At 34.0% G+C, this 18,511-nt stretch overlaps 1 protein-coding gene across 30 annotated transcripts in view; it reads left to right on the top strand.

Annotated features, from left to right (window-relative positions):
• The window catches only part of Sox5 (SRY-box transcription factor 5), a 983,564-nt gene that overhangs the window by 756,392 nt on the left and 208,661 nt on the right, over positions 1 to 18,511 (top strand). For all 30 annotated transcript variants that reach the window (XM_058576214.1, XM_058576205.1, XM_058576209.1 and 27 more), the window contains one exon: positions 11,977 to 12,063. In XM_058576214.1, the coding sequence (XP_058432197.1) occupies positions 11,977 to 12,063 (87 nt within the window). The remainder of the gene's footprint in view (positions 1 to 11,976; positions 12,064 to 18,511) is intronic.

Raw genomic sequence — 18,511 nt, 5'->3', positions numbered from 1 at the left:
CTGATCGTTATTTTGTAGGCACTATTTGTGTCACAACACAACAGAAAGGCTGAAATATGTATGAAAATAAGAGTTTCAATTAAACTCCAATCAAATCTTTTTTTTTTTTTTTTAAGGTGCTGGTTTTTAGTTTTTATACAGCTTTGTTTGGCATGGAACTCTTCACATTTTCAGAATTTGGCTTTGCTGCTTTATAATTTCAGCAAGTGCTGCGCTATAAGCCGAATGATTTGCTGAGAGAAAAAAAGAGAAATAAATAACTCAAGGTTTACGTCTAGAATTATGGGATGAAATAATAAATTGACACCTACTGTAAAATGGGAAAACCTGCTAGATTATGTATGTATTTAATGTAATTTATATATCTTGAAAACACTCTTGTGAAGAATTTAATCCTGTCATTATATAAAGTAATTTCTCTTTTGTTCTTTGGTAGCTACCATGGAACAATGATGTTTTTCTTTCTTTCTTTAGAAATGGAATACTTCCTTTATTTATTTTTAATCTCATAAGTGATATATTTTAAGTAGATACCACATTTTTCAGTGTCAACTCCTATCAAGTAAAAAGATTAATTTTGATAATTGCAAATGTATTGCAATGACTTGCAATTTTTAGTTTACCAAATCTTTTGCATTAAATTATTTATCTAGTCAGCTTGGGGATTTGTCTTAGTGGTAGAGCATTTGCCTGAAATGTGTGAGGTTCTGGGCTCAATCCCCAGCATCAAAGAAACAAAATAAAATAAAAATTAAGCTTTGTGCAATTTAGTTTATGAGCAGCTACTACACTTGGAATTATTTATTTGGGATGTTTGTAATTAACTGAAGAAATCAGGTCCTATTATTGGAATACTTTGAAAGAATGATTCAAAATATAGTTCCGTAATTTATATTAATTATTAGCCATGTTTTATGTGACTCTTCCTCCTAGCATTACAAGAATTATTCCAATTTTATTAAGGACACTAAAGTCATTTGAAACCTTCATATTCATTCTGGTGTTCAGTTGGGGTGGGAGATCTAATGTCCTGTAACAGAGACCCTGCGGGAGAAAACACTTTGACTCTCTGTGAGAACTGTGATAGCAGGTTCATAAGGGTTTTCATAGCCCTCAGAGAAAACCCCCAGAGGTGTAAACACCTTTGAGTTTCTAACATGTGCAATGCAGACTTTCGGGGCTTTAAAATAGACCATTCCCAAGTTTGTAAAAGCTTGCTCTCTGACCCCCAGGTCAGAAAATTGGGTGGTCTTCATTTTTACTGGATCCTACCCATCCTTTTGAAATGAAATACTGATCTATACCTTAATTTTTAAACTGCTGATAATTCACTATATTTTACCAAAATCCCTGTATTGTTTTAAATGGGCTTTATTTTAATTTATTTTTTGTCATTTGAACAATTTTGTTCTTTTAAAGCAGAGACTCATTAGGAAAGCAAAGAATATTAGTCAGAGTGTGCGAGTAACTTTTGAGTCCTTCCCACCACTACCTGCTTTTTTTTTTTTCCTTAGATATCTTTCATGTGAGGAGTTGAGATCAAATTATATGGCTCATATAAATATTATATGTCAGTTATACTGAATTCGTGTTAATGTCAAAGAGATCTAGGCCACATCTACAGATCAGCATCTGTATCACTTTATTACATGCATGAGCATCAAGCTGTTCAAGGCTTACTCCTGGAAAGCAGAAACGGGAGCAAGAAGGAACATTCAGCAGTTCCCTTTCTCTTCCCTACACCTTCCTCCCCACTATGATTATTCTCAAACACTATGTGCCACGGTTTCCTCTCATTAGATCTGAGACATGAGTCTATGGAGGTTACCAACCAATTTTTTTTAACAGTATATGAAGAATAAGCAGTAAAAATGTTGCTAACTATACAAATCCCCGTTTATTCTGTTCAAGGTAAAGACTGAGTATTTTATTTTCTACTATAACATACTTTCCAGTATAAATAATTTGTAGTCCTGCCATGCCCTTAAAGGCTTTGCACAGAGAATTCTCCAAATGAGAAGTCCTTTATCTCATCCATTCTTCTCTGATTCACCAGATTGCTTGTAACATTGTTCTACCATTCTCCTTCGGACTTGCCCCCAGTTCAGTTCTCATCTCAGAGATGAGGGCCTTGTCAGTTGGTAGACACCTCAGGAATTCCTCTTTTCTCTTTGTCATTTACATAGGCACATATATACCTCGTACATGTATAATACATTATGTTGTAGAATATGTGTTGCCCAACACCATAGTAAAAAAGAATACATGTGTTTGTAATCTGTAAGCACATGATTCATTAGCCCTTATTTTAAAATCTTAAACAAAATTTTGATTACTATATACCAGTAAATCAACATCTTCATTTTTTCTATGTAATAGCATTTATATATATTTAGACATAAATATATATATAGCATTTATATATATAAAATTCCATATTACTTTATGGAACTGCTACCCTAGTAGCATTTGTGGGGAAAAAAAAATCTATCCACACATTCATTTACTATCCTTTCCTATATTAATTCAAGCAAGGCATTATCTCTAATTCTGATTCAATAAATGAGAGATGAAGAGAGCAACTCAGTGACACTGTGGCTATTTGAGTTGAAGGTTTTAGAGTCTGGACACAATCTAGACTCTTCCCACAAAATGATTGGTCTCTTGAGGAGTAAAGGCTCTCAGTCTCAGTGCCTATCCCAGCATTACAGAAAATGGTTAGGTCAATGAATGAATAAATGGAAAGGGTACAATACTTTCTGATTTTGTGTGTGTATGCACATGTGCCTGTTGTATGTGAATTGTGCAAAATAAAGAAAATGGCAGTATCCATATGTGGTATATATTGCATCTATTTTTAGAGTACTTTGATAGCTTTCATAGTGCATTATGCCATTAAAGAAAATATAATAGTTTTGTACAATCATTCTATCGTACAAAATTATATAAATGGATCAATAAATTTTACATGTCTAATTTGACATTGGCTACCTATATATTTAAATTAAAAAACTTTGGTAACACACAAAAGGTAAAAAAAAACATTGGCTTTTACTATTTATCCATATTTTGATCTTTTAAAAATTTTGGGGTCTTTTTTATATTCTTTATCTTGTTCCTTCTTAAATGAAAATATCTTTAAAAAAAAAACCTTACAGGTTAGGTTTTCGTTATTCTGTGGTTCTGTACTCTTGGAAGACATAGCATAACTAACTACAGGTTACATTGTGATTAGATTATGTATAAACTCGTGAATGTGAAATGCCATTTTAGAAATAAAACTATTGTATTTTCTCATCTAAAATTACTCTACAAATGACACAATCCAAAATTCATGAAAAGGTTATGAGAGACCAAATATAACAAGTTGTTAAGGCAGATGGAGTACTGTGGTTGAGAAGGCTATGTGCAAATTTTGATATATGATTTCAAGCAAATCAGAGAATATTTTTCTCGGATTTTAAATCCGATTGTATTATTAGAACATAAAAAATATAATTTGAATTACAACTAGCTTTTCAGCTCAACAGTTCTATTACCTGCATATCACGAACTCTGATTTATCATATGAATCATGTCAGTTTTTATTGTTCCTATCTTTTCAGGCATCTGGCAGGCTGAGATTGCGATTTGTGTTCACATATGTTGTGATAGAGAAGATTCAGGATGTGTAGTGGTTTAGCATCAGGCTGTATGCGCTTTAATTCTCACTTCCAGTGGTAAAACATTCTGTCATATTTTTAAAGTATTGGACTTCTTATTCTAATGTATGTTAAGTGCTTTTCTATTTCTATGCTTTTTTATGTCCTTTCTCTTTTCTACCATCCAATTTTACAATTTTGAACGAACAAAAAATTCTACGAGTATCTTTAATTTTCATTTTTAGCATCTTCTAGATGTGTATTTAAATGATTATGTGTGTGTACTCTTTGTGGTAGGGTAGTTGTATCATTTATAACACAAAAACATTTCCATTAATTCTCATTTTAGATATGTCAATAGGGATGTGTAGCTTATTTAGAACTATGTGTTGTCATCTTTTGATGTACAAATTGGCTACTAGGGATGCATTATCAACAACTTTCCTCCAAATTTTTTTTCTTTCAAGTTGCTTTTGCTTTTCTTTCCTATCCCTCTTTCCTTAGTAACACTCTTGCTTCCTCCTCTCCACTCTCACTCTTTCATTGTAACATGGCTAGAACTTGATTCACATCTCTCCACCCACACATTGCTGACATCATAAATTATTTGGATCCAAATGGACAATATTCATTAGCTGTGCACTTTACTGAAAGAGCCTTGCACAAGAGTGCTGCACTCTCCCATTTTTATTAAAAGTTAAAATACTTTAGCTGTCAGGGGGGTTGGGGTGAGTTCGCCAAGAGGGAGCACATGGCTACACTGCTAATAAATAAAAATAATAACTATTACTATTGGTTCAGTGGCCCTGGGAAGAGAGCACTACAAAGCTATTTGTTGTTCCCTTTCACTTGTCAAATGCACTGGCTTTTTAAAAGCTTTAGGTATCATTGAAGACCTAATAGAACGTTTGGAAAGTTAGGAAGACAACTGATTAAAAAAAAAAAAAGCATAGATTAGTTTTTTGTTTATTTGTTTTTGTGTGTGTTTGTATGTGTGCGCCCATGAGCTCACACTGTTCTGGGATATCCCATGCAGTAACCCACAAGAGGATACCTTCCCTGTAGGTCATATTACAGCATCCCTTCATTTGTCACATCAGGAAGAAAACTAATAGCAGGTAATTATCGTAAAAAATGGATACAGGTGGAGCTATTGCCCATCAAATAAACTTTCGATTTCTGGGTAGTTTTAAGGACAGGTGAAGTAAAACACATCTAGATATATTTTATTTGATTATTTTAAATAGCTCTCTGGAATTGTTGTGTACTAAGTAGGAGTTGTAATGTTGATTAACATTTTTAGATGTTTTGTATCCAGCATTGTTTTAAGTGCCTGCCATAAATAAATTCTCACAGCAAGCATGAAATAAAGGCAGTTACGATTCTTTTTTCTGGGGAGTAAATTGAACTATAGAGTTTAAATTACTTGTCAAAGATCACAAAACTACTAAGTGATGGAGTCAGGTTTTCTGACATTAAATTGTTTTTTTTATATTTATTAGTAAAACATGAAGGAGATTTTGTATGTGAGGACTAACTCAGTGCAATTATTTGTTGAAATGGTATCTTCAAATGACTGGTGATACTTTTTCTGGGATCTAATATTTGAAACATAAACAAAATAATGAGTGTTAGTCTAGACAAGAAATATAGTTACTTTTTGAGTGATGGAGTAGGTGAAATGGTCATTTCTTCTATCAGTCACAAATTAAGTCTATCTTTTCATGGAGATTTTTGAGTAGAAAATATAGAGCTGTCTTGTCAGGTGTAACCCCAGGGTTATTGGTCGGTAGCCCATATGCCATAGTGATGATGATATATTTAATCATGTGATGAAAAAAATAGTCTTCTAAAATGTGGTACAATTTTGGGGGATGACAGAACAGGTGTGTTCCTTGTATGAGCTGGTATGATAAGAAAGCTTAAGTAGTGACTAATGAATTAGGTATTGCATATCCCCCAAACTGATTGCACATTAAAGTTTTTATAACTTGAGTCAATCAAAGAATTTTTTTCCCCTGTTACAAGTTCTTATTAACTTTCAAGTGGAAACAAACAAGTATTTTGGCAACACTAAAAACTAAAGTATTTCCAGAGCTTAGTTCCCTTCAGGATAATTACATATAAAAGTAAGGCTTATTGAAATCCTAATGCTTTGGAATTTCAGATGTGTTTCTGTTGTGTGGTGTGATGTGTATAATTTTTAAACATTTCCTGGAAGAACTTGACATTTCCAGTGGCTGACTAGCTACAGTGGTTGGTGAAGGAGACTCTTTTAGGGCCTTCTGGTCTACAGCGCACAAGTAACTTTCCAGAAATCTGAGTCTGTTACTTATGCGCATTGTTTAATATTTGCCCCCAAACATTGTGTTGATGTTATTGCCAACATGAATTGAACGTTTACTGATATGTGATTTCCTGTTTACCCCAATTTTCCTCTCAAAAATAATCTTATGATCCTGAATTGAATAATTAAAAGAATAATACATTGAATTATAAATAGCTTTTTTGAAGAAAACCATTTGGCTAAATAAACTAGCTTGCATTTATTCTTCACTTTCATGGTATGATCAGATGAAAGCTTTCAGGAGTAGAAGACAGAGTTATCAGTTCCTAATTCCAGCAGAGATTATTGAGTTAATAGTACCTAATTATAACAGAATCACCTATCATATAATTACCAACTAAAACTAGAAGAGGTGAATAAAATGGAGCTAAATTTTCATTTTTCAGAGAGTTTGGTTCATTATTAAAGAAATTTGTGGTGGTCTGTGTGCTCAGCTCAGTGGTAGTGTGTGTACTTAACATGTGCATGGCCCTGGGTTTAATTCCCAGCATTGAAAAAAAAAAAAAAGAAAGAAAAATTTTAAAAAATCATTGTGGTACTGGATTGTGATACATTGAAGAGAACACTCACTGAATAGGGAATTATGCTTCAAGTCCTGCCTTTATCTTTAAATAGACTTGTGATTTTGAGCAAGTTATTTAAACTTTCTAATTCATCATTTTCCAGTCTGTAAAATGAAGAGTTTGGTCTAGACCAGCTATTGGGCAAAATAGTCATTTCCAATGCTAATTGCCTTGGTAAAATATTTAAAGAATACTGTATAATCCATAACTCACTTAAAGATTGGCAATCTGTTAGCACCTAAAAAGATCTAATTCTTGTAGAAAAGAAATTCAAATTTGTTTAGTGTAAATTAGATTTACATGGCAATGGAATGTTTATTTTGTTTTAGTTTTAGTTTTACATAGCCAAACCATTTATGTTCTATTTATGTCGATAAATGTTTTAGTAAATTAATTTTATGATTTCGCTTATCTAAATGATATCTAAAGATCTTCATAGTTCTAAAATTCTGATTCTATTGCATGAATAATATACATATGCTTTTACTTCTTGACTTCAAAAAAGGTATTGGTATATTTTGAAATTTAGCTATATTATTGTTCCTTCCAAATGACAACTCCCATTCCTAAATGCGCACACTATCGAGTGTCTAGAATAACACAGCTTAGCTTAAGCTACAAAATTAAAGTATAAACAGTGATACATTTGGTATGAACTAACTCCTGGCACTTTTTTGAAAAGTCAAATATCCTACATACATATTTTTTGCTTGTTCGATTTTTCAATGAGCTCTGCCACAGCAGCTCAAGGGAGATTAGGGGGAAAAAAAAAACCCTATATAAACACAAAGCAAAAACCTGAGCTTGTGTGTAAAGCTACTGCACTGGAGCGAATGTGGTTTAATTCTTGGCACTGGCAGCTTGTTGGAGAATTACAATATGTTGGCATGAGTCTCTAGGTCTCATTGTTCCAGATGAGGGAGTCAGTCTTAAGAGTGTTTGGCACTGAAGGGAAAACAGAGTGAGAGTTATAGGGAATGAACAGGCCCTAAAGAGGCAGGATGCTGTTGTAACAATGGCTGGCACAGTTGGGGGGCCAGTTCACTGGTGGGGATTGCCATAGGCATTGATGTGGAGAAGCATATGTGAGCAAAAGAATCAAGAGCAAGAAAGGAAAAGCAAGCAAATATATCAAAAGGGTCCTGGTGGCAGAAACAAAGTAATCTGATTTGACTCATCTTAATATTAATATGTTGGCTGATGAAGGATACCATTCATTTATCCTCAATTTAGACTATTTTTTAAAAAAACATTTATTTTCTCCTTTTAAGTATACACATTTAACTTTTCCCTAAGACATCTTTGAATTAACAGGAGCTGGTTGTGCATTCCATCTGTTCTACTTTCCAACTAGATGATGTGGAGCAGAGCACATTTCCCAGGCTTAGTTTCCTCATCGACAAAATGGATATGACTAGACATGCTACTGACAAGGGTATTGTACTGGGCAGCACTCTGCAAACTGAACCCTATGCAAAAAGGCAGTGATAATTGACTCTTACACTTGTTTTAATATAGGGAGCCCTTGCTCCTATTTTGGAGATAATCATAATACTCCAATGTTTGGAATAATGAACTCTCAATAGAAAGGAATATTAGGAAAATTTTTAAAAGTTTAAAAACACTACATATTTTATTTGATATAAAAATAAAAGATCCATGGGGCTGGGACTCAGTGGTAGTGCACTTGCCTCACATGTGTGGGGCACTGGGTTCGATCCTCAGCACCACATAAAAATAAATTAATATTGTGTCCACCTACAAGTAAAAAAAAAAAAAAAATAGAAGAAACAAAAAGATTCAGAGTTTGAACACTTGCAAATACCTGTTCTTGAGACTTATCAAATTCATAGTATAAAACACAATATCTCTTTTTTTAAAACCTCATTTTAGAAAATTAAATATTAATTAATAGATGACTATTATCCCTTTTTACTCCATATATAATGAAGTGGCACTAGCACTTTACAAAATTGTGATAAATTTCACTTTATTTGATTCACACATTAACAAACAGGTGTATTGTAAATATTGGGATTTTGCCATTTGGTCTTTTACATTTCCAATTGTGAATTTCCTATGAGATATTTACTGTTTTTTCAGAAGTTTGGCCATTGCTACATAGCCATTCATTGTGCTCATTATTGTGAGATAAATTTATAGCATTTCTTTGGGAACCACCAATGGAAAAAAAAACTGACACTGTAGCCTTGATAGGACACTGGATGTGTATTCGCTGAAGGTCTTTATTTTACAGAAATACAGACAGAAAGATAAAGTCATGTGCATAGAATCTCCCCACCCCCTAGGGCTAATTCCTCAGCTGGCCAGTGTCAAAGTCTTGGGGAGAGCCCAAGGTGTCTAACGTGGAGGCCGATATTCCTTCCACTATATAAAGAAAGCTGCTATTTCATTGTATATCTCTGTTATATGGTCATAGGTTTTCATTAAGTTGTCGAGAATTCTAAAGTGCAAAGTCCTATAGTTGAACTATATTCTGAGGATAATGAAAGTGTGAAAATCCTTGCCTTTAACCATAGCTGTCATACTGTGTTTACTTCATCCATTCAGTAGAGTTAATAACAATAGTTTTTGCTACTATTCATATATATATATATATTTTTTTTTAATAGATGAAATGAGGGAATGTGCATGTGCAAAGATTTTGTGGTCCAGTCAGCTGAATTTAGCCTCTATATTGGGCAAGTCATCATATCTCCCTAAACTCTTGGTTTAAGAGGTGAAACAGAAGCATCAATATTTAATGCAGAGGATTATTGTGAGAAGTTTGAGATACCCTGTGTGAAGGATCTGGTGCACTGCTTAGCACTTAGTCTTGGAAATAGTAGGTTTCATTATCATTTCGTTGTGGATTCGAGATAGGAATTTGTAGGCTAGAATACTTAGTTCAGGACCTTAAATCTTCCCATACATTTTGTGAAAACTCAGACCAGTCATTTTTTTTTCCTGTGGGTATCCTTTTTTTAACCTATAAAAAAGATATGACAACACACTCTTAAGTCTTCAGTTGGTTGCTGTGATTAAATGAGAGAAGGACAGGTCAAAATATCTAGCATAGTTCCTGGCAGACAAGCTGTTCAATAACTGTATTTGAACCTGAATTTAATCCAAATTGCAAGTATTAGTGTCTTTATTCATCCACAGACAAGAAAACCCTGAGTCAGATATGTTTCTCATTTTATATTTTACAAATAACTTGGTCCTAAAGAAGTTATTCATTTTTCTGTAGTGTGTACTAAAAGTCAGGTACTTGAAAAAAGTGGCTCTGTACAGGAATCTCATATCTTTATGCTCGTTAATAAAGAGGCCAGGAATGTTCTGTAGGTCTCAGAAATCTAGCTGCTGTTTCTTTAACTCTGCAACTTAGAAGACTTCTGTTTCTTTATGAGCACACTACAGTGAATATTTTGTCTAGCTGCAGGGGAAAAGCTTTGTCATGGACTTTACAGACAATAGCCTTAAAAGTAAAATGGTCTGCTTTTGGTGCAGGGAGGTTCAGGGGCCTATTGTTAGTGCACAATGGATTTCTATTGCTGCATTCCTGCTTTGCAAAGGTTTGTTAGCTTTTAATGACTGACAGTACTCAATTGCAAATACCATATTGGCTGTGCCCTGTTTATATGCTACTCAAGAATTTTTGTAGAGTGCTGGAAAAAAGAAACAGTGGTGTTTGTTTGACCTGCTCTGATAAGGTTTAAGAAATGATTTTGCTTACAAAGTATATACTGGGAATGTAGAAAGGTTGAAAATCCTTGCAGAATTATTTCAAAGTTACTTCTAAAGCTTCGGTGAACAGAAATATTGATTACAGTACAATGATATTTACTTTGTTACTCAGAATTACCATTATTATTTTTGAGACAATATGATATACAAGTAGGGATATTTCAAGAAAATGTAAAAGTAAATTCCTCAGGACCTTTTTTTTTTTTTTACCTTAAACGTGAAAAATGGAAATTTTTGTTACAAAGGACAAAAAATACTTTTCTACATTCCATAGGTGAAACTGCACATAGTATTGGTGGTATGTGTGTATATATTTGACCACATGTAAGAAGTATATAAAACAGTAATCAGAGCTTTTCATCATTTCAACTTCTACCAATTATGAAATCTGGGGAAGAAGTATTCCATATTCTTTGCTCTGTGCAAACTCCACTTAGGTTTGTGATTCTTGTAGCTGGTGGTTGTAAGACGGGACCCTGAACAAAGTAGTGGCACCAGCCAAAGATGATGATGAAGATTCCTTACAATGCCTTTTACTATGGGGAGAATTAACCAGTTTCTAATAATCTTGCGGTCTCTAGGACAGAAGGTCCCTTTGATAAGTTAACATGTACTCCCTTTATGTTCCTCCTAGGGGGTAAACAAATGCCTGAGCAAACACAAATACACATAAACACCAATGTGGAGAATGGCAGTGCATGTCTTAGATCTAGATAATAAGTGTGGGTATTGTTATTTAGATGGAGCATACTGGGACACTTATCTTTTAGTACACTCCATTTTCTAACTGAAAGCAGTGCTAATGGTGGGATTGAAAGCCATTGTAATTGTGTACCCATCTAAATGCTGACAGGAATATACAATTACATTGTTTGGAACTGAGTTTAATGTCTGGGAGTTTTATCAGCATTTATATTTACTTATACATTAAAATCCAACACAAAAGGAGAAGTCAAAAACCATGTGATCTATGGAAACAAATACCAGACTGAAGCTTAACCTTGCTTTCTAAAACGTGTATCCTGTCCCAATACAGGGCATTTTAAAAGAGTGTGATACAAATCCGAAATACAAAAATAATAGGTTTCCATTATAGACATTGCTCACTTCTCTAAATTTTCCACTCTTTTTAAAGCTTCTTTTATATCAACTTTTTTTTTTAAATGTTCGTGGCACTGGCAAATCTTACCACAGTGTGCTTCCACCACGCGATGTTAAACACATATTATAAAGTGGATGTAATTGTAAACACACAGAGGGATATAATTACATGTAGCAGATTTAAGAGCTAATTCTTTGCCTTTTTTTTTTACTCTGCATTTTATCAACATAATTATTTTTTTGACTGCAGACTAACACCCTGAAATTGACAAGCATCCATTATAGCAAGAATTTGTTCACCAAATTGAAAAACAATGAACTGCAGGTTTATATGTACCCATTGTCATCAAGAATTAGTATGGCTTTGTTCCGAAAGAGGAAAAAGCTAATGATTTTGAAACAGCAGGTGACAAAACACATCCCTTTTCTTCCTCCCCTGTTATCAGTTTGTTGATGAAGTCATTATGAGCTGGGGCCAAGATAGGGATGGCCTTATTTTTAGCAGATAGCTATTTAACTGAGCCCCATTGTAAAGACAGTTATGTTGATTTGCTTACATTTTTTTTTCTTTATTTAGAAACCCCCAGTATTGAAAAGCTACTCTCAAAGGACTGGAAAGACAAGCTTCTTGCAATGGGATCAGGGAACTTTGGCGAAATAAAAGGTAATATGTGTATAATTATTTTGACCCAAACTGTACAGAAATGAAGCTGATATTAAGGAATATTAATAGTGATAAAGTATATCTTCCTCCACCCCCATCTTTGCCATGCATTTTCTGTGTTAGATCTTTCTAGCTCAAAGGGGAATGTTATCAGTGTTCTTATTTCTCTTTGTTAGTGCCTTTAGTGGTAGGTTGTTTTTAATAGAATAACCCCATTATATATTTAACATGCTTAAGTTCTCCTTATTTTTTTTTTAAACTTAAGTGATTTGTTTCATAAGCTGGACTATACCTACAGCAAGGTTAAAGGATATATCTTATAGCATGATTTTATACACTCTATATATTGAAACTATGCATGCACATGTTTTGCATTTGAAACCAGAAATGATGAATGGAATGGGGATGGCATAATACAAAGTTGTTTTGCATTACAAGGCCAATATTTTTGCTTTTGTTTTATTTGAAACAGCAATTATACACAAGGTAGAAAGAGTCTTTATGGACTATGGGAGATACCAAATATCCATATTTTAATAAATTTCCACTAACACCAATAGGAGAAGATTTAATTTCTTTATATAGAAATAAAAGGAAATGATCCTTTCAATGAATTTCAAAGCATATTTTCTCACAACCTGATAGACAAGCTATAGTTTCCTGCTCATTGCCAACAGGACACTTAACCAAATCTAATTTCTAAAGTAGGATTAATTTTGAGAAAGTCAAGATAGTTGATCATCTCTATATATATTTGGTACTGGGGATTGAGCTCAGGGGCACCTGACCACTGAGCAACATCTCCAGCCCTATTTTGTATTTTATTTAGAGACAGGGTGTCATATTGGTTTTTTTTGGTAGATGTTGAATATATACTTAGAAATTCACAAGATTTATGTTAACATGCATGACAAAATATGTGTGTAAATGACTTTTTTGCATGTGTGCATCTGTGCGTGTATTCTCCAGTTGTCTCTTTAGTGCTCTACCACATTCAAGTGTCTTGGAGAAGGACAGCTCATGCCTTCTCAAGACATTGGCCTACAAGATGTTCATATCTGGATACTTGGAAACTTTCAGAAAATATTTGACTGAATTTCTCATTTGTTCCTGTTCATCATTTGGAATCACGTATATTCAGTCAATGATTAATTGTGACCGGATGGGGAGAGAATGAGTGACAGTCACCTAGTTCAACTAAGCAAAATCTATCCTGTAATAACATTTAAATGAATAATAAAAATAATAATTGATGTGCCTGAAAGAGCTTGCAGACAAAGTTGAAGGAGAACCGAGAAGTATGATTTTGAAAGGCAGCAGGTCCTTTATCTTATTTTGATGGATTTTAACCCATTTGCACGTGAGGCATAGGATGCATTCTCCCAGGTTCTTTATTCTCCACTGACCTAGGTAATAACTGAGCGGAGAGCAGAGAGGACCGCCTGTCCCAAGCCTTGTGATCTCATTCCATCGGAGGACAAACATTTTTTTCCCTCCCTCGTTTTCCTTTACAAGTCAGACTTAAAAGCCTCAACATCAGTGATGATAAGCTTAGAGGAAAGAGGCTCAGCTGTCCTTTTAGGCTTGCCTGGGGGGTTAGTTTAGGAAGCTACAGTACAATCACAAAAGAAGTTTCTGTCTTTAATTTTGAGTTTTTTAAGCTTCACATTCAGAGCACAAGTTTGGTTATTGTCCTCTGGTTCTGTTCAAAAAGCTGTTTTCAGATGCATTTTAAAAGCAACTGTAGGTCTTTCTTCTGTTGGGGGCATGGTTATTAGGTGCTCAGCTCAGGTTTGGCAGTAAACTGGGAAAAAAAGCACCGGGTTACTTTTCCTGCTGACTGCCCGTGACAGTTGCAATTACTATCCATTGTTCATAGGTGGCTAGAAAGTGGAGAGGATACAATAGTAGGTTGCCCTCTGGGGGTAAATGAATTTGACTAAAGGTTCTTGGGGGGTCAGGCGAGAAGATTATGCAGTGCCCAGGAATGTAGTTTTCTTGCCACCTCTGAAGAAGTTAGACAAGAACAATGGCTTAGTTGTTTTGGCAGCTATTTTGGTGAGGCAAATAAAGGCATAAGTCTTACATACTCCGGTTTTGTTTAGGAGGAGGAAGGATAAGTATGTGCTGCTTTTCTCAAATATGCAAACATGAACTTATCACATTATTAGATGATTTATTAATGAAAATTTGAAGGAATGTATTCACATAGAACCTTTGCATTTGTTAGGATGTTTACAGCCTTTGCAGAATTTCCTGGGTCTTGTGAACTAAAAACTTGGCTCCTCCACTTACACTGATCATTCTTCATTTAATTTTAATTAGTTCCCAGAAATATGTGAGTGTAAAAGAGAGCAAGTGAGTAAACCAGAAAGCCTGTGCCCTTTTTTGAATATTGAAGATGGTAGCCAAAGAGAACCAAGCTGGATTCTTAGGGGCTGCTTGTAAGTTGCATTTGGATAATTACTTTCATAAGAATCACAGCTTAGAAAAGTTTAGAGCAGTATTTCTCACTAGTAGTGTTCAAAAGTGAAAAAATGATAGACGTTATAAAATAGGAGGAATAAATAGCATTTGAGTTGGATGTTTCAGCTATCAAAAAATAGCTGTCATACCCATTTAAAGTCAGTCTCATTTTCAAGAAACAATGAGGGTTAATAAAGCTCACTAACTTCTAATATCACAAAATTATTATTATTTTTTTTTCACATTAGATAATTTTGCCTTAGAACTGATGCCATTTTATGCTCTGGTACGTTGGAAATGTGCAGTTAGGTTTTAAAGTTACGTAAGAAACAATCCTCTAACGAACACATAAAAAGGACAGGAGGTCCAGTTTTGCAGAACAAAACAGTTTGACAAAACAGCTCTGCCAACAGTGAGCAGTCAATATATGCTATAAACTGATTAGCTGCCTGAAGGAATTATTTGTTTCTTCTTTTCTAATCAGCTATGTTGTATAACTGGCTGGTTTACAGAGTCTTTCTCCCTTATCTGTAGCAGAAGGACTGAGTAATGGTCGGGGGAAGGTGCAGAAATTCCTTTTATCATCTCATAGTTATTGAGAAGGGGGAAAATAGTGATTGCACTCCAGTTGGCAACCAGTGCTGCCACACACTGTTTCAGCTAGCATGAAATTCCATTACACTGAAGGTCACCGCATTGGCACTTCACCTGAGGATGGTGTCTGGGGATCCATGGCACTTAGACTAATCTAAAAAGATCATTTGTTTTTCAAAAAAAGCAATTGCAAATTTTGTATTTTGCTGACTTAATATTTATTTGTAGAATTATAACACAAGTATCTGTATGCAGACTTCTATTTCTCTCCTCATAAAGTAAAGTAGGGCATTGTTTGGAGGATCTCTGACCAGGTCATGCAGAAAAGTCTACATCCCATTCTTACCTGCCTCCTTTGGAGAATTTTTTAGAGGCTGGCTTGTTCCCCCTTAGTATCCCTGGCATACCCTTCTGATCCTGGTCACACTGCATTAATTTAGGCTCACAAAGTATTATGTCTAATGTTAAGGAAAATGCCAGCTGTATTTGAGATAATAAAATAAAATTGGCTCTTTTTGAAAGCTATAATTTTGTTCTTTCTGGAAGATGGGACATTAAGGCAAATACCAAACAGCTCTAGAACTACCAATGATGGATCAAGGAAATAATCCATTCAGCGATGCTACAGCCTTTAGAGTTCATGAATTGAAGACATATGCTTCAATATGTAAAGAGAATAATCTCTCAAATGACATGTATAATTTTGAGATAAAAGAGAGATATAGATCCCATGTTTGCCTTGAAAGAGGAAATTCCGTCTAAACAACATTAGATGATTTGAAATTAACCAGGCTTTTACTAGGAATCAGATCCCAGGTTAAAAAAAAAAAAATCTAGTAAGGGATCATTAGAGTTTTGTAGAGTTGAAACTTGCAAAGTAAAATTTCAGCATTTTGATATATACGGATTTTTATCATCTTCAAAGTTGTTTTAAACTTATTCTTTAGAAATCCAATAACTATTTAAGAATCATAAGGATTGCTAAGAGTACCTTATGACTGTTATATTTGCACAATAACCTAAAACATGTGCATCTGCAGAGTTTTACAAAGGGGTTAGAAATGTTGATGATTTTCTGAGAGTACTGTTGAATCTGGAATTTATTCAATATAAGAGTCAACCACAAGGAAGGTACATAACATGTAGTCATTTACTTCTAAATAAAGTAAATGTTTATGTTTTTAATCCACTAAGCCAGTTTTATAGCTCCTCTGTAGTTGCTTATGAGTAATGTTTTCACTTTTTGTAAAAACTTCATAAGAACTAAAGAAAGACTGCTGGCACATGAAAATATAAGTTTTTAAAACAAGTTTGGCAATGTCTATAAAAGCCAAAAGTGACTACATTCTCTATAAATCAGTGATTTGTTCTGTCTCTGGATGCCATCACCTTCACACCAGTGCATAAACACAGCTACTGATGGGAAGAGAGGACTGGCCCCTGGATCTCGATTGATCTGTATGTCTGGTCCACCAAAGAGGACATTTCACAAACTTTGTAAAATGCATGTTTTAAACATGATTTGAAATTCTCAACTCGGTATTTAATCTTGGTTTTACACATAAAAAAGTCTCTTAATTTTTTTCCCTCATTTAAAAATGCATTAATTCACTTAAAGAATATTCATTTGTTTGATGGGTACAAGATTCTTTAAATAATTATAGAAAACGTTATTTATGTTGTTGTAGATATGGATTCCAAATCTTGTTAAAACAAGATCCAGATGATTGGATAATGCAATTAACCTAAAGCCTTTTTCTATTTTATACTAACATTTACTTAAGAAGCATACAGAGCCAAAAGAATTTCTCATCCTGAGACCCTGATTTTTCTAAGTACTTGTGGAATTCAGTTTACTTCTTTTGATTTGTTTCTTCATCTGATCATTTAAGAAAAGTTGCAATTTATTGCTTATCACTTTATAAACATCTTCCTATAGGCATTTTGTAAACATCTACCCTACAAAATTCTTGTAATTGTCATTTTATTCTGATTTTAGATATGAAAAAGTTGGACTCAGATGATCAAAACCACACACTTTAGTTGTAGCCGAGGCACTGCCCAGTTTTGTACATGGAGTGTGGCAATCAGTCTCCAATAGAATTGGACAGAGAACTCTAAAATCCTTTAAAACTTGAAAACCCTGTTAGACTTACTGAATCTGGATGAAGTGCCCCTCCAATTTGCACCCAGAATATCTGTGCTCAGATCTCTCGGTACACATAGTATTTTGTATCATTAGTCTATTTACATAATGACCTTTCCCATGTAGACCACCTAATTTACTATTAGCCCAAAGTTTTGGCTAATATTTGAGAATAAATGACAAATGAAAAATTCCTTGTTTTGAGATGATAGTTATTGACTACATTCCAAAGACAACAAAATGTGATATTTTTCAAAAGTAATTTTTATATATTTTAAGTGTAATAAGTTAATGGAATATTCTTGGAAAGATATTTAAAATTTCAATTTATATTAATAGGTAAAAATTTTTAATAGTATAAAATATTTGATAGAATTGTGTTTCTAAAAAAGCTAACATGAATGACCTCTGATTTCATTATGGGATTTTTTTAGGGGGGGCGGAGGGTAGTGGGAATCAAACTCAGGGGACTCAACCACTGAACCACATCCTCAGCCCTATTTTGTATTTCATTTAGAGACAAGATCTCACTGAATTGCTTTATTATTTATTAGTGCCTTGTCATTGCTGAGGCTGGCTTTGAACTCACAGTCCTCCTGCCTCAGCCTCCCAAGCCGCTGGGATTACAGGTTTGCACCACTCTGCCCTGCTCACTATGGATTTTTTAATGTATGCATCTTGTTCCAATGTCCCAGAAACAAAACATTCAGCCTGAGACAACAGGGTAAAGACCACAGTTACTTGTCAGGTGCTCCATTTCACTTGAACGGCAGTCACCCTTAAAATCAAAAGCTTTCTAAGGTAGATGGATTTCAATACAAACCAATATCCCCCACCCTTTAGGATGTTAAAGCAAAGACCATAACAATATTTTTTAATTATAAATATTTTTAAAAGGTATGAGCTTTGAAAAGTTCAAAATTTTACATAAATATAAAAAATAATAAGTAGGTCCTAGCAAGTTACTTTGTTGAAAAAAAAAAGTTAAAGTATTAGCAGAGGATATCATTTAATTATGGTCAGGCATATGATATTCCTTATTTAATTTTAATTGATTCTAATTTCTGAGAGATATCTATATTACAATGAAGAATGTGGCTAAATTTTATCAGAATTTGATGAAATTAGTTCTTAATGAAGAAGACTAATTTCTATATGTTTACAAGTTAGATGACAGATACTCCTTTAAAAAATTGGAATAGTGTCATTTTCATTCATTCCTTTTGATGAAGAGTCTGCCTT

This window comes from Marmota monax, unplaced genomic scaffold (assembly GCF_021218885.2).
Source record: "Marmota monax isolate L192 unplaced genomic scaffold, Marmota_monax_Labrador192_F-V1.1 WCK01_AAM20220418_F8-fsc00012, whole genome shotgun sequence".
Lineage (NCBI taxonomy): Eukaryota > Metazoa > Chordata > Mammalia > Rodentia > Sciuridae > Marmota > Marmota monax.
Note: the sequence above shows the minus strand (reverse complement) of the source record. Positions and strands in the feature narration are given on the sequence as shown.